We start from the raw sequence: 25,679 nt of genomic DNA on the forward strand, positions 1-25,679 counted from the left end.
TATCTTTTAAAATAGACAAGCAGAAACCATTTTGTCAATTGTGTTTGAGTCGGGCAAGAAATATCTTCCTGTGCCAGACTCATAGTGCTGCAGGTCACAGCAGGACAAATACACAAGTACAAAGTTCAGGACCTCAAATCCAATACAGAGCTGATGGTCTGCCAGGCAGCAATGACCCCTTCCCACCAGTGGTTCTGGTTGTCTGAGAACTGAACTACTTGCAGAAATACATTAAATTCACAGGATTAACGGGACTAGTTTCCTCCCAAACTGACTAGATCATCTCTACCTATAAGGCAGCATCCATCCCTGGAGAAAATGGATAGGTGACGTTTCAGGTCGAGACCCTCCTTTCGACTCTCTTCTACCTGCTTTATAGAGCTTGCCTTCTGTCTGATCACCATGTAGCAACTTTTGTATCATCTACTTATTAAGATGCCCCATGCACACCTGGGTCTAAACCATCAATGTACGTTGCAAAAATCGACTTCTGAGACCTTTGCAACCTTCTAAACACAAAATCAAATCAACCATGACTCTGCTTCCTTCCACTGAGCAATGTTTGTATTCAGTTGGTCTACTCTCCCTTACATCGTGTTGATGCTACCTTTGGATTGGCCTGTCATTTGGGATCATGTCAAAAATCTTGCTAAGGTCCATCAAGCGCACTGGCTGCTTCTTGGTACTTCTCGGTACCACCTCAAAATATTGTACATTAGTCGGTTTATTTTTTTCCTCCAGCTCTTTTGTACCACTCCTGTAAGTGAGGAGGGGTGAAATATTCTAGCCAGAGCCTCTGAAATTTCCTTTTTCATTTTCCAGCAGTTTGGAATAGATTCCATTTGGGCCTAGTGATTAGTCCACTTTCAAAGATGTTAAATTCTTTAATCTTTTATTATTTTTATCCCATTCAATATTTCATACATTCCCATCTCGATTGAATATCTCCCTTATTTTATAAAGTCAACAGTGAAATAAACATCAAATCCTTTGCTGGAATAACTCAGCGGGACAGGCAGAATCTCTGGATAGAAGGAATGCGTGATGTTTCAGGTCGAGACCCTTCTTCAGACTTCAGATTCAGTTTGAAGATGGATCTTGACCCAAAATGTCACAATGGATACAGTAGATCCTACGGTTGCAGGGGAAGGTAGGAAGGTACCTGGGGAAGGGGTGGTTTGGATGGGAAGGGATGAGTTAACTAGGGAGTTGCGGAGGGAATGGTCTCTGCAGGAGGCAGAAACGGGTGGGGATGGGAAGATGTGACTAGTGTTGGAATCCTGTTGGAGGTGGAGAAAATTTCGGAGGATTATGTGTTGTATGCGATGGCTGAAGGGGTGAAAGGTAAGGACAAGGGGAACTCTGTCTCTGTTGCGACTAGGGGGAGGGGGAGCAAGGGTGGAGCTGCTGGGTACCAAAGAGACACGAGTGAGGGCCTCATCTATGATGTGAAAGGGGAACCCCTGTTCCCTAAAGAATGAGGTAGACGCAAAATGCTGGAGTAACTCAGCGGGACAGGCAGCATCTCTGGAGAGAAGGAATGGGCGGCTTTTCGGGACCCTTCTTCAGACTTCTGAGTCGAAACGTCACCCATTCCTTCTCTCCAGAGATGCTGCCTGTCCCCCTGAGTTACTCCACCATTTTGTGTCTACCTTCGATTTAAACCAGCATCTGCAGTTCTTTCCTACCCTAAAGCACGAGGATGTATTGTTTTATGAAGTTTTTCACATTGTAGGTGATTAGCACAGAAAATGATAGGACAAGCAGAATAATGGATATGAAATCAATTGAATCATTTCAGAAACAACTGACATTGGAAAAAAAATCTGAATGGTGTATAAGGTTGGATTGAGTGGTTGTCCCCCTGAGTGAATGTGTAAGTATTGAATTCCCATAGTTTTCCTCCCAAAAGAAAGAAGACTAAAGTTGATGTCAAAAAGGGAGTGGCAGCTGAAATGTTTTCCAAATATGTAAGCAGTAGTTTTTGTAACTCCCTGTGGAATTTTTACATGTTCCAACATGGTCAACAATATTGGAGTTATGTATCAAGATCTATTACAGCAGCTGTGAGGTTAACTAAAAACACATGAATTTTAAACTCAGCAGAAACTTTTTAATCTGATTGTTTCAAATTAGTCAAGAGCCAACAATGAATTATGTTTTTTTAAGCCGTTGGGTTAAACTGAAGCTTTATTAGCTTGAGAGTTCTCTAAACTGATGGATATCTTTTAGGTTTGTTTATTGGGGTGAAATATTATAAATTCAAGACATTTATACAAAATCTTCATTTTCAGCTGTCTGATTACCATTTAAAAAGTTTAAAGTATGTTATGTACAAGTAAAACAAATAGACAGTAAACATGCTAAATGTGGGTTAGCCATTTGCTTCTATTTCACACAAGCATTTTTTTAAATGCAAAGCATCAAGGTCCCGCCCCTTCCCCTGACATCAGTCTGAAGAAGGGTCTCGACCCGAAACGTCACCCATTCTTTCTCTTCCAAGATGCTGCCTGACCCGCTGAGTTACTCCAGCATTTTGTGTCTACTCACTGTTGTAATGTAGGACTGTTTCTTGAATTGGGTAAACAACAATCTATAGTTAACAGTGCAGGCAGATGAAAAAATGTCGTTTAAATGAGCAGGATTATCAATATTTCTTTGCAGTTACATCAACAGCAGAGACTAGTTTTGCAAGGGCATGGCCCACTAATGTACATACTACTGAGCATTTCAGGATGAGGATCTTCCACTGTGAAAACCTGAATGATGTAAATAATGTTATTCCAGTCAATAAGAATGATTGTGATGATATTTAAAGACATTTATTACTTTGTGTCATTTATCACTTCTAACAAATTAAAAGACTGGTGCAACTTTTGCTGAATTGCAATGGTCGCTTTTTTTTCAGATGCCTGGCTTAAAAAACTTTCCCTAATTTAAAAAATAACTATCATGAACTATACAACTAGTCTCCCAGTAACATGATTCTTTTTCTTCAGATGTAGTAGATGAGTGTGGTAATCATTGAAGAATTTTCTTACTACTTATTGCAGGAAATATCCTTCATGTGTTTATCCTCTTGTTAAATTGAGCGTATATTTGAGAAATTCTTGCCAAATGACCAGTGTGAAGTCAGGATAGATTCCATATTTTGAGCTCACTTCAGTTGCAACAGCTCTTAGCTTGCTCTCTTTGTATAGTTAATGGCATTCCTGAAAGTTTTCATTTTATTGTAAATCTGCTTTCAAACAATCTGAGGAATTTAACAGGTGATCTTGAACATTTTTCTGTTGAGGTGTGAGGACTTCAGCTAATGTCTGCTGATGGTTGTTGTCCTTTAACATCCTCGAGAAAGATACCATTGGGGGGGGGGGGGAAACCCACAATGTTTTGAACCATTTGCAGATTTTCCATGGGCCCTTTGCTAACATAGCATGTAGTAGATATAATGGATTAGGCCTTTAGTTCTGCCCTGATCAAGCAAAGGATGATATTGATAATTCCAGCTTGACCCTCTGAAATGTCTGGAAACAATGATTTGGAGAGGGGTAGGTTCTGCACCCCAACTTTGAATGAGACCCTTGTTAGCCAAGTTCACTACATAATTGCCGTATTGAGTGTTGCATGTTAATCTTCATCGAAGATGCTGTCACTGATTAAATGAGCTATTCGAATATGGTTATGACAACACTACCAGCAAAAGTAATGCACTATTAGCGAAAGACATTATACTGTATTTGTCCTTAACACATTTTATGGGGGGGGGGGGGGGGTGTCACCTGTAGACATAAGGAGTAAAAAACAGGGGTAGACAATAGACAATAGACAATAGGTGCAGGAGTAGGCCATTCAGCCCTTCGAGCCAGCACCGCCATTCAATGCGATCATGGCTGATCACTCTCAATCAGTACCCCGTTCCTGCCTTCTCCCCATACCCCCTCACTCCGCTATCCTTAAGAGCTCTATCCAGCTCTCTCTTGAAAGCATCCAACGAACTGGCCTCCACTGCCTTCTGAGGCAGAGAATTCCACACCTTCACCACTCTCTGACTGAAAAAGTTCCTCCTCATCTCCGTTCTAAATGGCCTACCCCTTATTCTTAAACTGTGGCCCCTTGTTCTGGACTCCCCCAACATTGGGAACATGTTTCCTGCCTCTAATGTGTCCAATCCCCTAATTATCTTATATGTTTCAATAAGATCCCCCCTCATCCTTCTAAATTCCAGTGTATACAAGCCCAATCGCTCCAGCCTTTCAACATACGACAGTCCCGCCATTCCGGGAATTAACCTAGTGAACCTACGCTGCACGCCCTCCATAGCAAGAATATCCTTCCTCAAATTTGGAGACCAAAACTGCACACAGTACTCCAGGTGCGGTCTCACCAGGGCCCGGTACAACTGTAGAAGGACCTCTTTGCTCCTATACTCAACTCCTCTTGTTACGAAGGCCAACATTCCATTGGCTTTCTTCACTGCCTGCTGTACCTGCATGCTTCCTTTCATTGACTGATGCACTAGGACACCCAGATCTCGTTGAACTCCCCCTCCTCCTAACTTGACACCATTCAGATAATAATCTGCCTTTCTATTCTTACTTCCAAAGTGAATAACCTCACACTTATCTACATTAAACTGCATCTGCCATGTATCCGCCCACTCACACAACCTGTCCAAGTCACCCTGCAGCCTTATTGCATCTTCCTCACAATTCACACTACCCCCCAGCTTAGTATCATCTGCAAATTTGCTAATGGTACTTTTAATCCCTTCGTCTAAGTCATTGATGTATATCGTAAATAGCTGGGGTCCCAGCACCGAACCTTGCGGTACCCCACTGGTCACTGCCTCCCATTCCGAAAGGGACCCATTTATCCCCACTCTTTGCTTTCTGTCTGTCAACCAATTTTCTATCCATGTCAGTACCCTACCCCCAATACCATGTGCCCTAATTTTGCCCACTAATCTCCTATGTGGGACCTTGTCGAAGGCTTTCTGAAAGTCGAGGTACACCACATCCACTGACTCTCCCTTGTCAATTTTCCTAGTTACATCCTCAAAAAATTCCAGTAGATTTGTCAAGCATGATTTCCCCTTCGTAAATCCATGCTGACTCGGAATGATCCCGTTACTGCTATCCAAATGCTCAGCAATTTCGTCTTTTATAATTGACTCCAGCATCTTCCCCACCACTGATGTCAGACTAACTGGTCTATAATTACCCGTTTTCTCTCTCCCTCCTTTCTTAAAAAGTGGGATAACATTTGCTATCCTCCAATCCACAGGAACTGATCCTGAATCTATAGAACATTGAAAAATGATCTCCAATGCTTCCACTATTTCTAGAGCCACCTCCTTAAGTACTCTGGGATGCAGACCATCAGGCCCTGGGGATTTATCAGCCTTCAGTCCCATCAGTCTACCCAAAACCATTTCCTGCCTAATGTGGATTTCCTTCAGTTCCTCCATCACCCTAGGTTCTCCGGCCCCTAGAACATTTGGGAGATTGTGTGTATCTTCCTCAGTGAAGACAGATCCAAAGTAACGGTTTAACTCGTCTGCCATTTCTTTGTTCCCCATAATAAATTCCCCTGCTTCTGTCTTCAAGGGACCCACATTTGCCTTGACTATTTTTTTCCTCTTCACGTACCTAAAAAAACTTTTGCTATCCTCCTTTATATTATTGGCTAGTTTACCCTCGTACCTCATCTTTTCTCCCCGTATTGCCTTTTTAGACCATTTGTTCCCTCAATACCCGCTCTGCTGTTCATGGCTAATCTTTTACTTTCAAGCCACTTTCTTGCACTAAACCCTCATTCCTCAATTCCCTTGTATAAACATGTATTGATTTATTTCTTGAATTTAATCACCTTGAGCCCCACCACCCTCTTCAATAGAGAACTCCAAAGATTGCCACTCCAAGAGTGAACATGTTTCTCATCTCTGTCCTGGATGATTGACCTCTAATTCTGAGAGTGTAACCTCCTTGTGCAAAACGTCCCAGCCAAGGGAAGCATTCATTGTCTATCCATCTACCTTTCAAGCTTCATAAGAATTTTGTATGTTTCATAAGAATTTTCAAGAGAGAGCTAGATAGAGCTCCTTAGGATAGCGGAGTCAGGGGGTATGGGGAGAAGGCAGGAACGGGGTACTGATTGAGAATGATCAGCCATGATCACATTGAATGGTGGTGCTGGCTCGAAGGGCCGAATGGCCTACTCCTGCACCCATTGTCTATTGTCTATTGTCTAATTTTGTATGTTTCATTGATATTACTCTTTTTCAAACTTAAGAAACTACAGACCCAATCTGCTTTATTTTTCGTATGATAAACTGCCATAACCAGGAATCAATTTAATAATTTTTCATAGTATCTCCTTGATCATACTAGGGACACGCACGCAATATTCCACATATTGTCTCACCAGGGTTTTGTATAATTAGAACAGGATGTCTCTTAAATCTCTAGCACGGATGCCAGCATACCATTTATATTTTTAACTGCAAACTATACTGCATGTTAACTTTCAGTGATTCATGTACGAAAACATTCAGGTCCTTTTCAACATGAACATTCAACTATCAACACTTAAATAATGCCCTGCCCTTCAATTTTTTCCACCAAAATGAGTGACCTCATATATTCAATCTGAAATGTCCATGCCGCATCATTTAAACGGTCCATTCTTCCCTATTAACATATATAGAAGACACCCATTTTGGGTGTGGTTAGAAGATTGACTTGTTAACAGGAAACTACAAATGGGTAAGTGGGTCTTTTTCTAGTTAGCAAGACATAATAAATGGAGTGCCACAAAGATCAATGCGTGGTTCTCAATTGTTTGTAATTGTTAATTGGAAGAAAGTGAAAAGATACAATTGCTAAGTTTCGCATGACACAAACAATAGTTCTTTATAAAATAATTGTGAAAAGGATATAAGAAAGCTACAAAGTGATGTAGATAACATGAGCGGGAAAAGATCTGGCCAATGAAGTCCAATGTGGGGGAAAATCTGTTTTGAAATGACCTACTTTGGCCTGAAAATAAAAATAAATAGCGAGAGAGAAACACAGGGATCTGGCTGTCTTTGTCCATGATTCACAAGAGGGTAGATTGCAGGAATAGCAAATAATTAGGAAACTAAGAGAATGTTATTCATTGCAAGTGGAATTTAATACAAAATTAAGGACGTTGTGCTTCAGTTATACAGCGCTTTGGTAAGTTCATATCTGGAATTGGAAATAGTTCAGAACAGTTTACTAGACTGATAGCTGGAATGTCTTTTAAGGAAAGGTTGGTCAGGCTAACCTTGTACTTGCTAGAATTCGAAGAATGTAACACAATTTAATTAAAACACATAAGGAACTGAGGGATATTGATAGGATGGATGTTGGGAGGATGTTTCCTCTTGTCGGAGAAGGTGGAGTCGAGGCCACTGTTTAAGAATAAAAGGATTGGCCATTTAAGACAGAAGAGCCAATTTCCTTTTGAGAGTGTTTGGTATTTCCCAAAGTCTAAATGCCCCCCCCCCCTCACTTTGTTTGCTTTTTGATCTGCTCTGCTGCTTATAACATGAAAAAATTCCAGTTCAAGTGTTTTTGCATTCCTGATTTTACTGTGTAAACGCCAAGTTGTGTTGATGTCATCTGTGCTTAGCAGGGACATGAGAGAATCTCTCAACCGATTGTAATCTCACAGGATTTATGAATTAGACTTCAGTTATTGAAGTTAGAACTTTGTTAATGCTGGTGAATGTGACTATGTTATATCCCACTGCTGCTGTACAGGAACAAAAATGTATTTTTGATGTTGATGTTTCAGCAAATTTTCAATATTATTAATATCAAAAATTGAATTGGTGGCTTATTATTGGTGGATAAAGCTTTGTAAAAACTTATTAATTCAAAGCTAGATGAAGTGCCAAAGCCCACAAAGCCAAAGATCATCAAAATTAAAGAGAGTAAAACAAAATACAAGGTTGCACCAAGCTTATATATTTTTTTAAGTAAAGATTACACATAATAGATGGAAAGGAGGAAGATGGTTTGAACACATTTGAATTCTTTGGAAATGTGTTGATTTAAAAAATGTTAGGCTCTCTTTACAGTGTGCTTGGAGCGAGATAAAGAAAGAAATGTGAATTTATAAATAGTCACATTTTGTCCTTCATATCAAGTCTTTGATACCATACCCTTGTTCTGCATTTCTTGCTTTATGGATATTGTTTATATAGACTCAACAGACAATGAATAAACCCCCCCCACAGGAAAAAGTCAATGCTGACTTAATTGAGGCCAAATTATTAACCTGGTTAGGAACCATTTGAAAAGTAAAAAATAAATAGTGGTAATTGGCAGGTTATTTAATTGATAGGATGTTGTTGGGGTTGCCGATCAAAGATCGGTTTTATCACTGAAATTTAGAAGTTCAAAGGTTGATTTGTTTGCAAGAAATAAAACAGAATTGATGGGGTGAGTAGCAGCAAAGTGTTTGCAATATTTAATAACTGATTTTTTAAAAATAGAGCCTGGCCTTTCAGGCATGTCATTGGGAAATACGCCTGAGAGTTGTACAGCACAGAAACAGGCCCTTCAGCCTATCAACACTGTGCTAACCATCAAGCCAATCTGTACTAATTTCAAATGCCTGCATTAATTCCTCGTCCCCTCTAAATCATTCAAATAGTTGTCTAGAGGACTCTTCAATGTTATTCCTGTTACTGCTTCCTCCTCTGGCAGCTCATTCCAATACCAACTATTTTTGTGAAAGATTTATCCTTCAGATCCCTTTAAACGTCCTCACTCTCGCTGTAAACCGATGTCCTATAGTTTTTGACACCCCTACCATGGAAAATAGAAGCTGTCTATCAATCCCATCCATGTCTATTATAATTTTGTAAACCCTGTCACCTTTCAGCCTTCTTTGCTTCAGAGCAAACAGACTCAGCCTATCCAACCTCTCCTTGCAGCTCAAGCACATCAATCCTGGCGACATCCCTGTGAATCTGTTCTGCACCCTCTCTCACTCAATCACATCCTTTTTGTCGTGTGGTGACCAGAACTCCACACAATACTTGAAGTGCAACATACGGTCGAAATCTGCAACGTTTTTCTGCAAGATTAAATTGATGTTGGGTCAGTTATTAATTTTGTTGATCAGTGCAATTGAGAGAATTGAGGCCAAGGTGTATGGAATTGCCACAGATTGTGCATGATGTAATTGAATGTGGCTCATTTCTGTTCCTCTAAAGCATTCTCGTGAAATAATTGTAGACATAATATGCGCTACAACACAAACTAGCCAAGAATAATTCAACATTTGGTCTTTCCAGGCTGTTTCCTGCTATTGATGGGTGTGATTGTCATTGGGGGTAGTAACTTTAAGCTGGTCTGTTATCATTACAAAACAAAACAGCGTAAATTGATTTTTCTGATTATGGCAGCTAATTGACTGCATTCAGCTGTTCAGAAACCAATGTTATCTTAAACACTGCTAAATAATAGGTTACTAATTGGAATTGGGGTCATAGATAGAAACTCTGAGCAGGATATTGAGGGGAAAAAAAGTGGAAATAACAGGAAACTGTTCATGAGGGGGTAATTACTTGTATGTTTGAGATACTGGATTATCTTCAACAGCATTTTTCATTTAAATTCACTGTAAACACCCTTGGTGTGCTATTTGGAGAATGCATGAGGTACTTTAGTAAGTTATGCATAATTTTGGGGAAAATATTAATTTGTTCTTCTGGTTGACCTCCTAATGTGGATGCCTGTGAAGTGCTATCAACCTTTGTACTTAAGTTACTGCGGTTACTTTCAAGATTTAAATGATTATATAAAATTCACTGCATCTTGTGCAAACTACTTCAAAGTACCCAAGTTAAAGCTGTGTAAAATCTGTCAAACAGATGAGGCACTTGCAAGCCACTTTGACTATAACATGTGATGACAATTAACTTCAACTTGAAAGTTTTGGAAGGAACTGCAACTGAATGGACCTCTACACAAAAAGTAGTTCCCCAGCATTTTGAACCAGATATTGAAGTCTTTAACATTTGTTAGGTCCAGAGTGAGTTTAAAATGCTTTTAGTGGTGCACATGAACAACATGCAGAGGCTACAGTGGAAGGATGGGTTTGAGATGGGGGATAGTTTTGAAAGAAAATAAATGATTTATCTGCTTGGTTGCATCGAGGTCAATCTGGCCACTGCCTGTACGCTTTCCATTTTGAGCGTGCGGCTTTGTTGCTGCAGCCTTTTATCAAGACAGAGTAGTCTATGAACAGGAATTAGAGTTCAGATAGAGGATCTTGAGGTCTTGCCCATGGATTTTCCTCATAGTCTTTTGTCAGTTGCTGTTTTTACATTTGCTGGTCATGGCTGGTGTACAGATCTAGCCTGTCAAATGGGGATGCTTGTGCTCTACTCTGGACTCAATCCTTAGTCTAGTGGCTCAATGGGAGGTCTCCTGTTTCAGACGGATAGTACACTCAGGAACAAGCTGACCACTGCAGTATCTGATAGTCCTTTATGAAACTGCCAAGTGAAAATCAGCACAATCCACCCATCGTTTTTTTCTGCTGTTTAAATGTCATAGAGGTTTGCAGCTTGGCAACACGCCCTTCAATCCATCAAATACCTATCTATAGTTTTCATTTTGTTTTTTAGAAATTCCAACTTGGTTTAAGACTATTGTCATCATGCAAGGCAAAGACCTAAAAAAACATTTATTGCCTTTTATCTGTTAAACTATCTCTGTTTTATAAATGTAATTTTTACCGTTGCTGATATTTACTTACGAAAAACAGCTGTTGCTAACAAGACAGACTTTAGTAACAGACAAATGATGATTTATTGAAGATATGGGTTTCTTTGACTCTGCTCTATGGTAATATAGTTGGAGGCTCTGCTTTACATGTTCTCTTTGATCATGTGTTTCCGTGTGATGATATGCCCTCGTATGGCTCAGTAGGTCAAGGAATGTCTTATAATGTAGTGGACCACTTTGTTCTGAGTTAGCTGACCCGAGTCTGGACTTAAGTTGTGATAGAACTAAATGTCTGTCCTTAAGCTGCTTTTGATCAGTGATTAATTTCCTGCTGAAAACTGTTTGACTCGATGATGCCTCCCTCCCTCCACTCCAAGTTGTCTTGTCAAATACATTTCATTGTACCGTTGAGCCTGTGCCAACCTACATATGACAAATAAAAAAATTATTATAAAAATTTAAATAAAAGTTGGTGATGTGGCTGTTGATTGACTGATATTGTTTATTCACAAAATGCTGGAATAACTCAGCAGGTCAGGCAGCATCTCAGGAGAGAAGGAATGGGTGACGTTTCGGGAAACGTCACCCATTCCTTCTCTCCTGAGATACTGCCTGACCCGCTAAGTTACTCCAGCATTTTGTGAATAAACACCTTCGATTTGTACCAGCATCTGCAGTTATTTTCTTATACTACCTGTTGATTGACTGAGATCATTTATGAAATATGGAGACTGAGTCAAGAGTGCCACATAAACATTCAGCCTTCAGCAAAGAAAGTAGAAAAAAATGTTTCTTGGCAAATTTGCATTTCAGTTTCTTATTTTCCCACCTGTTCAATTAATGGGACTTGTTAAACTCGTTTTGAACTTCTCTGCTGCCGCTTTCAGATCCAGTCCCCTTTTCTCATTGTAATTTGATGCTATTTAGTTCCAAAATAATTGCATTCTGTGCAAAATCTTAGTACAATGGTCTTAGACCTGAAGTAGCTAGTCATACCCATGGGAAGTTTATTTCTTTTGACGGATAAAGAAATTGTATATTTAAGTTGGTATATTGGCGATTGTTTGTTTGCATTTTAAGAGATCAGTTTGAGAACCTGCGTTTCAAACGTTTTTATAATGTAAGGCTCTAATTACATCAATATGTAGGGCAGTTTAAGTGTTAAATTACATTTATCTGGGATTTTCTAATGGACAAAAGATGAGTTAAATAAAATGGGTTTCAACATCAGTGGGGAAAATATTGCCAACAAGAAATCTAATCAGCTGCTTTAGTTACTGAGCATTGGTTTGGCAGTGCACTGTTAGATTTAAACATCCTCTGTGTAAATTGTGTTTTAAGTTGTATACCACTTTGCTGTGAAACATGCTTTTGCTATTGAAAATGCTGAACTGAGATTTTTGAAATTTTGCATAATGGTTGTATATTTATAAAAACCCACTTAAATACAAGATGATGATGATTCTGAGTTAATCAAAAATGGAATGGTGTGACTTGGGAATTAAGCCACTCGGAGGCGGATGCTGATTGATACGAAAGTCTTTGTTCATCAGGGGAAGTGACATTCTCTTGGAGATCCTCATAGTATAATTCTCAAACTCAAAGTCCACCAAGTTTTTATCCTCTTAAGATCAAACATAACAGCAGGCGAGTCGGTCAAGTTCAATTATACAATGATATTGTTACTTCGTTATTTTGAAGTTTCATTGTGAGGTTTACAATGTGAACACACTATAACTGACAAGACACATGTGAATGTTCAAACATCAGGGTTTATACATTATATTATGTATAAACCCTGCTGAAACTTCTACATGGTGAAATAAAAATGTATAAAAATACCCTTTATTAAAATCCGACAATGTGCACTTTAACCACATGTGATTTTTTTCCCATTACAAATCTCAAATTGTGGAGTACAGAGGCAAATAAATGATGGGTCTTTGTCCCAAACATTATGGAGGGCACTATATATCCAAAGAGAATAGATCTTTACAGATATGTTGATGACGTGATTTGTTGAACATTTTAATAAGTTTCTATAAAAGTATTCTAATTTTAAAAATTATTTTCTTGTATTTTTAGCTAATTGTTCTCCATGTTTCCCTCTGCAGACTAAAACTCAGCGAGATGAGAGATCCCCCAATGAAAATGCTAACACGGTGCAGGATGAAATATTTTCATGGCCTGGCCCAAAGACTGTGCTACTACACAAGAACTCGCAAGGTTTCGGATTTACGTTGAGACACTTCATTGTCTACCCTCCAGAATCCGCTGTGCATCCGAGCTTTAAGGTAGCATAAACACTTATATTGTATCACATTTTCTATAAGAATAGGAATATTTAACTAACAATGGATTATCTGTTTAGTATTTTTATCTAGCAGGCTGTCTATTCATATTTTCCTGATGTAGCACATGGCGATTCACATTTGTACAATTTGACTTTCTGTCTGTGGGAAGCATTTTTATAAATTATTCTGTTCTTAACAAAACTGCTTTTATTGTGCATAGACACAAAATGCTGGAGTAACTCAGCGGGTCAGGCAGCATCTCGGAAGAGGAATGGGTGACGTTTTGGGTCGAGACCCTTCTTCAGATAGTCTGAAGAAGGGTCTCGACCCGAAACATCACCCATTCCTTCTCTCCTTAGATGCTGCCTGACCCGCTGAGTTACTCCAGCATTTTGTGTCTACCTTCGATTTAGACCAGCGTCCAGTTTTTTCCTCTGCTTTTATTGTGCAGACTGATTGGGGGTCAAGGTTGAATTGCATTCACTCCAGTTCTATGGGGGTTGAAGATGGTTGATGAGACCAATTCTACCACGTGTTGTAGGAATTGCTTCACAGGATGGGTGGGTGGTTAGTTTGGTGGGTGATGTTTTTCTTCTACGAGACTCGGATGCTCTCCAGATAAAGAGGCTCAAGGTTTTCTGTGCCTCCATTTTGAGTCACTTGCATGTCTGTCACCAGACTCCCAAAACAGGTACTTGTTTCATGGGAAGATATTATCCAGCAGACAGAGGAAACAGTTCAGGCATGTCCTCAAAGGCTCCTTGAAAACAGACTTGCATCATCGCCACAGACTCCTTGGAAGCTGTGACATATGATAACTCAGTGGAGATGGGTATTCAGGATTATTTAAAGATTTTCGTGTCTATGCTTTGGGAAGCCCAGAGTAAATTACAGAATTCACAGAACAAGAGTGGTAGAAAATCATCCTCAATTCTGAAGGACGACCTGGGAATATTCTTAAGGGCCTTAATACCAGGGACGTTGGGCTGGAAGAAACACTGATGTTGGTACACATCCTACCAGTGGATTTGGAGGATTTATCGGCTAATTTGCAGCCTACGGGGTACAACATTCAATCGTGAATCTTTTTAGTCCAAAAAGTACTCAGAGGGATCAATATCTTTGATCTTTCTGCACTTGATTATTGCTGTCCTATTATATAAAATCAAATAGTTCTGTTAATGGATTAACACCAGAACCATTTGTGAGGTGATGTAATGACTATTCTGCTGCCACTCGTAATACTTTTGAATTAGGCAAGCAGACCTCTGCGTCCATCGACTTCCTCTGCTCACTTACTTTTAGCTACTGACTGGCATTTTCAGTGCATTTAAAAATCATATTTGTTGTTTCAATACTACAATTATGGTTTAACATATCTTGAAAATTTCCACTTTGCACTGCTTGTCTTTACGTGGGATGAAATCCAACTTCAGATACTTCAGACTGAAATTCTGTGGAGGAAAATTTGAATATGTTTCATGTTTAGGATTAAAACTTAAGTGAATACATGCTAATGTCATATGCAATTGGGTGTTTTTTCTTTTTCTTAAATCTCCAGTTCAGTGCCAGAAATGGAGGCATTTTCAGGCAAATTATTTCCATAAGAGTTGTTAGTCCTGAACTACTTGTTATAGAGGGAATGCAGCAAAAGTTTACAAAACTGACTCCTGGCTTGGCATGACATTGGCAAGTCCGCACATGGACTCGGCAACCATTTCGCTGAACATTTGCGCTCGGTCTGTCATGGTCTACTGGATCTCCCAGTTGCTAACATTTTAAGTCCCCTTCCCATTCCCACACTGACCTTTCTGTCCTGGGCCTCCTCCTTTCCCAGAGTGAGGTCACTCACAAACTGGAGGAACAGCACCTAATATTCGCTTGGGCAGCTTACAGCCCAGTGGTATGAACGTTGAATTCTCCAATTTGAGGTAACCTCCATCTAACATCCCCTTCCTCTTTTCTCTCCCACACACTCCCCCTTCCCTCCTCTGAGCCCCACCTGGACTTCCACCGATTTCTCCCCAACCCGACCCCCCGCTATTTTCCTTCCCCAAGCTTCACAGTCCGCAACTCTTCAAACCTGTCTCACACCTACTGATCTTATCTCTGGCCTTTGTTCCAATCATCTGCAAGTCAAAAAAATCCCCCTTGTCTGTGTCAACCTATTACCTGCCACACTTTTTCCTGCCTCTCCCCTCTCCCCTTTTCCTGCATTCAGTACAATCAGTCTGAAGAAGGGTCTCGACCCAAAATGTCACCTATCCATGTCCTCCAGAGATGCTGTCTGACCTGCTGGGTTACTTTAGTGTTCTTTTGTGTATTACCAGCATCAGGAGTTTCTTGTTTCTGCATCGTATTAAATACTGAGCCTGATGTCCTACATCTACTGTAAGAAAATAACTGCAGATGCTGGTACACACCTACTCCTATTTTCTTGTGTCTTGCAATAAAGTTGACCAAAATAATTTTGTCAGTGCGCTGATCTGCTCAGTGAAAGTTCATGACTAACGTTGAGAATATTTGCTGACAAAATAGGTGTTTAGATTAGACTGCAGATCCCGAAGTGCTGGCCAAGCAGGGCACAGGGTGAACCATAGTGCAGAGCAAGCTGCTGGCTCCCACTGCTCACAATGGTTACAGATTTGTGAATTCAGGACAAATGAATTGGTTCTGTCAGCTGAGTTAAAAGCTTAAGTGGTTCATTTGAAATATTTTAACATTTTGTTTGTAGTCTAGCCTTTGGGCGTTTCAATACCACTGAATTTCTACACCATTTGATCCAAGTTAGAATGATGACCATAAAATGTTGGAATTTCATTATTGAGCTATTTATTTTAGTTCCTTGAAGTTTAAAGAGTATAGAATTCAGTATTTCCCGCAGAAATTGCATTGCCATCCATCACCAGTTGTGGCTGGACTACATTTCCTTTTCTAATCTGTTCAGTACACCTGGTTCATTTCATTGAACAAAGATAGCTCATGGTTTCTTTAATTCACTGTTGACTCTGTCATTCCATGCCTGGTCCAATCTGGCTTCATGTTTAACAATGAGAACCCTCTCTTTCCCCACCCCGACCCCTTCCACATTAATCTCTCCCTCAGGCTTTACATTTCACTCCTCCCCTTCTCTCCTTCTGACATTCTTTCCTTTCCTTTTTACCTGTCACTTACTCTGCCCATTTGCCAATCCACCCCCCACCCACCTCACCTGCATCCATCTAGCACTTACCAGGCTTTGTTCCACACCCCAGCATCCCCCCATCTCTCTTTTCCAGCTTTTATCCCCTACTCCTATCAGTCTGAATAAGAGTTCTGATCTGAAACATGGTCGGTCCATTCCTTCCACAGATGCTACCTGACCCTCCCTTTGCCGCCAGAACATTTGATATTCCATCTCTTTCCTCGCATGCCTCACCATCTCCCTCCACTATGATTTCCTTATATCTCAAAAGATTAAACTTTTGCTAGCTTCTAAATGTTTCCCTAATCTGAACATTCATTTTAGCTTGATTATATTTCTAAAAAAAACTTTGGTTGTTCTTTTGTATTAATGGTAACAAATGAATGTAAGTTATTGTAATTTTGCCATGTCAGCTCTGCTAACACAAAGGAGGACTTTGTTAGCAAGAGTTGGTACTGTTCTGTGTCTCTGCTGACATAAGCAGGAATGGAACTGAAGTCTTAGGCATTTACTAGAACCCCATTGTTTCAAGTCAGTTAAATGGTGCCCATTGTATTTCTGTTTTCTATCACTGTGTTGTATAATATCACAGTGTGGTAGTTCTGGGATGAAGAAATACTAACTGCTAGATATATGTGGCCGTGGTTCATATGTGTGTAATTAATTATAAACAATATCAGCTCACATCCGTATCACATGATCTGATTCTGACATGCATCAACACTTCAAGGTATTCACTGTAATATGTAAAGGAGAAACTTTGTTCCTTTCAGAGTGATCAATATAAACTGCCTTAAAACATTTTGACGAAACTGGGTCATGAGGCCCCCTGGTAGCCTAAATTTGCAATTACATACTGGATGTTAAGGTAGGAAAATTGAAATAGGAACTGTAATGCACAGTCCTTAACCCAGAGTTGGGGATTCAAGAAGCAGAGAACGTGTGTTTAATGTGAGAGGGGAAAGATTTAATATGAACAACTTTTTTACACAAGGGATGGTGGGTATATTGAGTGAGCTGCCAGAAGTGGTAGTTGAAGCAGGTACTATAAAAACATTTAAAAGATGTTTGAACAGGGAAAGGACTGCAGAGGCTGCTTTACACCGAAGATAGACACAAAATGCTGGAGTAACTCAGCGGGTCAGGTAGCATCTCTGGAGAAAGGGAAAAGGTGATGTTTCTGGTCGAACTCCTCATCAGGTACATGGCTAGGAAAGGTTTAGGATATGGGCCAAACGCAGGTAGGTGGGACTAGTGGGGATGGGAATTTTGGTCAGGGTGGGCAAGTTAGGCCCAAGAGCCTATTTCCATGCTGTGGATCCATGACTTTAAATGAAATCGTGAAAAGCTGGAGAAACTCAGCGGGTCGGATAGCATGTACAGAAAGGGGAACATTTAATATTTCAGGATTGAGAACCTTCATTAGTACTGCAATTGGATCCTTGATTTCCTCACCAGCAGATTTCAATCAATGCGGATCAATAACATCTCGTCACTGCCCATCAACATAGGTGCAGGTCAAGGCTGTATGTTTAGCTCGCAGCTTTACTCTCTTTATACCCATGACTATGGCTAAGCACAGCTCCAATACTATCTATAAATTCACCAATGAAACCACTATTGTTGGTGGTGACGACTGTGACTGTGTACTGGAAGAGATAGAACACCTGCGTAGAGTGCTGCTACAACAACCATCTCTTGCTTAATGCCAAGAAGCCCAAGAAACTTATTGTTGACTTCAGAAAGGGGAAGTTGAAGTCCACACACCAGATTTTCAGTAATGGGTTAGTGGTGAACAGAGGTAGCAGCTTCAAATTCCTGATTAACACCTCGGATGATCCTATCCTGGGCCCAGCACATAGATGTAATCAAGGAGAAGGCACACCTGTACTTTCTTACAAGTTTAAAGATTATGCATCTCTGAAGACTCTAACAAACTCCTACAGACGCACTGTAGGTTTCCTGACTGGTTGCACCATGCTTCGTACGGCAGTTCCTGTGCACAGGGATGCACGAGGCTGCAGAGAGAGCTGTACTCAATCCAGATCATCATGAGCACAGTCCTCCCCTCCATCAAACGCATCTCTAGGAGGTTCTGCCTTAAGCAGGCAGCATCTATCATTAAGGATCCGCACAATTGGGGCCATGCCCTTTTTTCACTGCTGCTATCGGGCAGGAGGTACAGAACCTGAAGTACCACACCATCAGTTTCAGGAACTGCTACACATCTATAACTATCAGGGTCTCGATCCAACCTGCACACCCCTAACCCCATGACACCAAAACACCACCTATACCTACACGGACTTGTTTTTTGAAATTTTTCTTTTTTGTTGTTGTTGTTTTGAACTAATGCCTTGTTTTTTTAACAGTCTTCTTTTAGAAAGGTTATGTGTAATTTAGGTATAATTTGTTTTCATGTGTTTGTCTATGTATCGGTGATGCTGCTGCAAGCAAGATCTGTAAATGTACGTATGACAATAAACACAACTTCACTTGAGCTTCTTTGTGTAATATTGTGCAGTCCATATACTGTTGTACAGTCTGATTGTACTCAAAAGTGAAAAATATAAAAGGATGGCAAGGGAAAAAAGGCCAGTTCTTAGACAACCTGAAAGAAAGAGTGAGATGAAAGGAAATGAACTGGAACTGTGCAATTATCAAAAGGAAATGTTGGCAGTGAAATATTGGGCAAGTAAGAACTGTGAACACAGTTGTACCCCAAATAAAGTTTTAATGCATAGGTAGCTTCTATTCAGTGTTCAGGAAAGGTAATATATTTTCAACTATTTTTAAATGTGATTTTTTTGAGACACCCTGTAATTTTAAAAAAACTATTGGGGTAAACATTATCTTTTCCTGTGTTTTTTAAAATAATTGTATGACTATGCATTGAAGAGATGAATATTTGTTTGATTTATTTGATTATGGGAAAGACGCATTAAAAAGCAGACTGCAGGCATTTTATCCAGAACAATGTTAAATCATCAAGGGTTGCGGTTTGTCAAGCATGTCAACGTTGTCATGATGTGTATTGTGGATGTTCTTTTTAAGCCTCTTGGCACTGTCTCTAGTGATCTAAATAAGAAAAAAACAGCATGGAATTTTATCTTATTTCTATTATATTGATTTTGATTCAATTTAAATCAGTTTCATTTGTTTCAGGAAAAGTGTCTTACTTTTAACCCTTGTTTATCAGTGGTTAAATATTTTTTCATAATACCAATGATTGTTCCGCTTTGATGTGTTGGTGAGGCAGGATCAAAAGTAGAGAGGTCTGTCTAGACAGTTACTACCACTGGATAGATTTATAAAATTATTTATTTGACAAGATTTACTTGAATCGCTGAGCAGAAGGAAAGCTCTTTTTACAACATGTGCGGCCGTTTCAAATTGGTTTCTCCAGATTTAGTTTGCACTAGAGCAAGTGGACCCGTTGGGCCCAAACCACTCCTGCATTGGCGCAGCACCCTCTCCTCCCCCCTCCCCTCCCCCTCCCCTCCCTCCCCCCTCTCTCTCTCTCCCCCTCTCCCCTCTCCCTCTCCCTCTCCCCCTTCTCCCTCTCCCCCTCTCCCCCCTCTCCCTCTCCCCCCTCTCCCTCTCCCCTCTCCCCCCATTCCCCACCCCCCCTCCCCCTCCCTCCCTCCCCCCTCTCCCTCCCCCCCCTTTCCCCTCCCCTAGGGTTGCCTCTCCATGCTTTGGTGCAGCACCCTCTCCTCCCCCACTCCCCCCTCTCCTGACTCCCTAACTCCCCTCCCCCTCTTCCTCTCCCCTCCATCCCCACCCCTCTCCCCTCCATCCCCACCCCTCCCTCCCCCTCCCCTCCTCCACCCCCTCTATCCCCCTCCATCCCCTTCCCCTCCTACCCCCCTCCCCCCACTCCATCCCCCTCAACCCCCTTATCCCTCCCTCAGGAACAAACAAACAAACAATATAGATTTCTTTGACAAGATTGACTTGAATCGCTGAGCAGAAGGAAAGCTCTTTTTACAACATGTGAGGCAGTTTCAAATTGGTTTCTCCAGATTTAGTTTGTATGGGCAACTATATGAAGCAATATGCAAGGCATAGCCAAATATTAGTCTTTGAATATTACTGCGTACAATATATATTGCTCATTGCTCGACCTGATCATGCAAGCAACCCATCTCTATTTTGTTGTTTTCACATTACCCTGTTGTCTTCTGCTGACTGGAAAACTGAAGAATTGTTGATAACAGATAAATTATTAAGCTTTCTAGCAACTCTTCGCAGACTTTTATGTTCTTTTTGTTCGGAGTACAATCATTTTAAAATTTCACTGACAGTGGATCAATAAACTCTTTTATAAACTATTCATGCAAGAACTACATGTTTTTCATTTCTTACTTTAACTTTCTTCTCCCTATTTTTCAGTAAGACTGCATTCCTCTGCACTCTTGCACCCGCCCCACCCCCGCCACCCCCAGTCAAACTGAAAGTCATCTGTTGACTGCAGAAGTCGCCTCCTTAGGGGCTGCAAACAAGAATACACATAGGTATATATAGGATCTTTTGCTTTGCTACAAATTGAAATTAAGAACTTCCTATTATGCAAAAAAAAAATTCTTAGTATTGTTTTATTTGACTTTTAAAATGTGTTTTCAATTTGAATGTGTACTTTCTACTTCTGCTTTCTCTGAAGTAGCACATTTTCGTAAATCTGAGACTTTCGGAGTTATTGTAATCCCACACTCGAAAGCTTGGCTTTGCTTATGCCCTAATCTGTATGGAATGTTACCAGATAGCAAAAAGAGATTTTTTTTTGTAGCTAAATTCCTCAGAGAGAATTTAAAAAAAAAAATGCAGATATCATGTTTAACTCGCTGTTAATTGAGCACTTGTGCAAGTTAAAATTTCTGAAAGTTATTTTTGCTAATCTTCTTTTTCTCCCAAGTTGAGAGATTCCACTATAGCTTTTGCAAAGAAAAGTTTCCCTTAATCCTTCACTGAAGCACAGAGTTGTCCAGTGTCCATTCTTCGTGCCTCTGTATGGAATGCTGGCTTGTTTGCCTAACATTCAGTAAATGAATTTACTTGTAAATGGGTGTAACCAGCCCAGAAATAAAAACTAGTAACTTTCAAATAGTGTAGGAAATTATACATTTTTTATCAAAAGCTGTTGCTATTTTCAAAAGAAGTTTGATAATTAAATCACTTCGAAAATAATCAGTTTAATCTTTGCATATTATTGTGGTGCAGAGTGTCATTCATATTCTCCATTAATGTCATATATCAAACATAGAAGATAAGAAAATTACAAAATTAGCTATTAAAAATGCAAATTTGAATGACTTTTTGGTCAGAAGGTATTTTAACAATATTATTAGAAATTAAATTTTTGTTCCTGAAAAGTTCCTAAACTGCATTTACTTTTGCAGTGGTTCTGAATGATCGAGCTGTGAAGCATTTAACATAATATTGTTAAAAGATTAATTATTGCATGGATACTTACTGTGAATATTAATTATTGCATGGATACTTACCGTGAATGTAATTCACAGAATTAGTTTTCTTTCCTCAATTATCTTAAACTATTCCTACTTATTCCACTTGTTGAATCTCTGTCCTAAATGGGAAATTAGAAGTGCAGTCTGACTCATTATTCTGATATTGGGGAGATTGTCTAACAGGGAACATAACAATAAAATACTAATATTGCACTTATGGTGTACTTGTATTTTGCATAAACTTTCAAAACTAATTGAAACTCAAGTGGTACGAATTGGCAACAACACCTTCTTTTCAATAGCCATCAACACAGAGGCACCTCAAGACTGTATGTTCAGCCCCCTGCTCTACTCACTCTATATCCATGACTGTGTCGCCAGACACAGTTCCAACTACACCTTAAATTCACTGATGACGACACCACTGTTGTTGGATGAATTATGAATAATGATGAGTCAGATATCTCAGATGGGAGATTGATCATGTGAATGAATGATGGCAGACCAACCTTGCTCTCAACATCAGTAAAACCAAGGAACTGATTGATGTCTTTTGAAGGGGAAGGCTGAGGATCCACATCAAAGGGTTGGTGGTGGAGAGAGTCAACAACGTCAAGTTCTTGGACGTGGTTATCTCTGAAGATGTGTCCTAGACCCAGCACAAGGAAGCCCATCAATGCCTCTACATTTCAGTAGTGCCTATTACGAACTGCCTTAATTGCACTAGGATCTTCAGGCTTTGTCCTGTTTTTTGCATTATATTGTTTTTTAAAAAAAATGTTACTTTTTTATTGTTTTTTTATTATATTATCTATTGAGTTACAAACCTGTTGTGCTGCTGCAAGTAAGAATTTCTTTGGTCGTTTCAGTACATACAGTATGATAATAAAACACTCTTAACCTTTGAAAACCAATGGTTTTACTGAAATCATTTTTGTTAAGACCTAAGAAACAAAATGACTTCAGCAAAACCTCATAGATTTTCACTGAATTCTACAATTTATTCCCTGGTGGATAAACAAATATGTGGACAACAATGTTGCTGAGCCAACAGAAACGTATATTTAGATTTGTATTTTGCAGCTACATCAATCAGATAAAAAGCAATCTCCAGAAATTGCCTAAGCATCCGATTGGATTGTCATATGTGGAATGTGAAAAAAATGGACATAATCCCATGAACAGTTCAGTTGGCTTGTAAATGAAATATTGCTGTTAAGGTTTGGAGAGGTTTAGGTAATTGAATTCTACTAAAAACGCAATTTTACCTGATTACTATTCTTGGAATTGATTGCTCACATTTTCAGCAGGTATTATGCAATGTGATTAGTTGTTGTGCAGCTCTCAATAACATATTTAACTGTTAAATATCCCTACCCCCACGTGATTCAGCATTTTGTTTTAACGAGGTCACCAAATCTTTTTCTGGTGTTGCTTGAAATGACAAAACAAAGAAAGAATGGCAAAAAAAAAGACTTACGAGATTAAATAGTAAACAAAGGATGTGAAGAAACACGAGTAATGAAACAGATGTGAGAGATTTGTACCAAGAAAAAATTATGTACAGGAAAAAGGAACAAGAATAGAAGTTGAAAGATAATGGAGATAAATGCACTCACAGTCAAGAAATTTAGAGATACCAGAAGGTAGATCAAAGATTTTTAGTTTTTCCACTTAAAAGTATGCTGTTGTCTATGACAGTAACAGGTTATGCTATTAGTTTCAACAAATGTTTTAAATATTTTCTGTGCTTACAAAGTAGGATATCCTGCCTAGCTCGTGAGAATACATAAAAGGAAATATGCTTGTCCTGTTTATGTTGAACACATTTACAACCAAAATAGCAACTGTGTTGTGGGCAAAAAACGGCAGTCAGAAACAAGTCGTTGACAACAGTGTCCAAAAAATAGTGGGATAAGGGAACAGCAGGTTTATTTTTGGTTTAAGGGAGAATGTTGACCAAAACATGTGAGAACGCTGCTTTCAAAATGAGGTGTTATCGTCTAGCTGCATTACATTGACCCTAGTTTATAAATAGACTTTTAACCATGGTGTTCTTTGCCCACCGAGCTGGGCAAAGAATGACACAAACAAAAAGGATGAAAGTGTTTCCAAAGAACCATTTTGTGAAAAAACCCAGCTCCAGTTTGAGCATTTTCCTGAATGTCTCCTGTGGACATTTCATGAGCGGGCTGCCTTAATTTCAATGGGTGGTCTATGAAAACAATTGCATTTAAAGTATTGTTTTAGGTTTCAATATTGCCAATGGAAACTGTTATTGCTGTTGATATTATCATATCATATCATATCATATCATATCATATATATACAGCCGGAAACAGGCCTTTTCGGCCCTCCAAGTCCGTGCCGCCCAGCGATCCCCGTACATTAACACTATCCTACACCCACTAGGGACAATTTTTACATTTACCCAGCCAATTAACCTACATACCTGTACGTCTTTGGAGTGTGGGAGGAAACCGAAGATCTCGGAGAAAACCCACGCAGGTCACGGGGAGAACGTACAAACTCCTTACAGTGCAGCACCCGTAGTCAGGATCGAACCTGAGTCTCCGGCGCTGCATTCGCTGTAAAGCAGCAACTCTACCGCTGCGCTACCGTGCCGCATTGGCATTGATATTTTGATATCTTGACATATATACCATGTTGCAGTGGAGAAACCTTTTGTGTGCTGTCTAGCAAATCATATCATACACGAGCTATTGGAATGAATCTGGTATAAATCTGGCCACATGCGTGGTCCTCATATTGTCTTTTGATTCTTTTATTTAGAAAAAAGTAAATTGTTTAATTCCATACAAATTAAAATACACCATTGGGTTATATTTCCAGTAAGTCTTTTCAACATTTTGATTTAGAATGCCAGTATGTTCCATATTGTGCTTGAGCATAAAAGAAGATTTTATAATGTGTTTCCTTTGTGTAACCCAATTGTACTATTACCTGCAACCAGCCTATCATGTTTCTTCACAAGTCCCACTGTTCATATTTCCAATGTACACAATCTGCCAAAATGAACGCACCGCTAACAGTTATGGAAATCAAGGATATAAAAACAATGTGGTTAAAAATAATAAAATTCTGGCAAATTGACTTTCTTTTGAAGCATATACACCGATCAGCCAAAACATTATGACCACTGACAGGCAAAGTGAATAACGTTGATTATCTTGTTACAATGGCACCTGTCAAGGGGTGGGATATATTAGGCAGCAAGTGAACAGTCAGTTCTTGAAGTTGATGTGTTGGATGCAGGAGAAATGGACAGGAGTAAAGACCTGAGCGACTTTGACAAGGGCCAAATTGTTATGGCCAGACGACTGGGTCAGAGCATCTCTGAAACAGCAAGGCTTGTGGGGTGCTCCCGGTCAGCAGTGGTGAGTACCTACCGACAGTGGTCCGAGGAGGGACAAACCACAAACCGGCGACAGGGTGTTAGGCGCCCAAGGATCAAGGGCAACGAAGGCTATCTTGTCTGGTCCGAACTGACAGAAAATCTACTGTGGCACAAGTCACAGAAAATTTTAATGGTGGTCACGGGAGGAATGTGTCACAATACACAGTGCATCACACCCTGCTGCGTATGGGGCTGCACACGGAGGACCAACAGCATATTAGGCAGGTGGTCATAATGTTTTGGCTCATCAGGTCATAATGCTTTGGCTGATTTTTGGCTGAACACGTATAATTTTTGTAATGATATGAATTTTGAGAGATTGTAAAATGGTTTCAAGTGAAGGTGCAGAACCACTGTGGAAAGTTTCATTTCTTTCAACCTTCCACAACAAATATACTTCTGGTGTGGAGATTGACATGATGTAAGAAACTACATAATACAAGATTCACACACAGAGCTGATGTCATGATGAGGTAATTTGTGATCAATGATGTTGGTTGAAGCTTAATAGCAAAGCCACAAGCTATTTTCTCAATCGTTGCAACT

General features: G+C 39.7%; 1 protein-coding gene across 8 annotated transcripts in view; it reads left to right on the forward strand.

Annotated features, from left to right (window-relative positions):
- Positions 1–25,679, forward strand: part of arhgap23a (Rho GTPase activating protein 23a) — a 240,353-nt gene that overhangs the window by 131,414 nt on the left and 83,260 nt on the right. For all 8 annotated transcript variants that reach the window (XR_013549132.1, XR_013549133.1, XR_013549134.1 and 5 more), the window contains one exon: positions 12,884–13,063. Coding sequence is in view for 5 of the 8 variants with exons in the window: in XM_078424707.1 (XP_078280833.1) it covers positions 12,884–13,063 (180 nt within the window). In the remaining 3 variants the exon portion in view is untranslated. The remainder of the gene's footprint in view (positions 1–12,883; positions 13,064–25,679) is intronic.

This window comes from Rhinoraja longicauda, chromosome 29, assembly GCF_053455715.1.
Source record: "Rhinoraja longicauda isolate Sanriku21f chromosome 29, sRhiLon1.1, whole genome shotgun sequence".
Classification (NCBI taxonomy): Eukaryota; Metazoa; Chordata; class Chondrichthyes; order Rajiformes; family Arhynchobatidae; genus Rhinoraja; species Rhinoraja longicauda.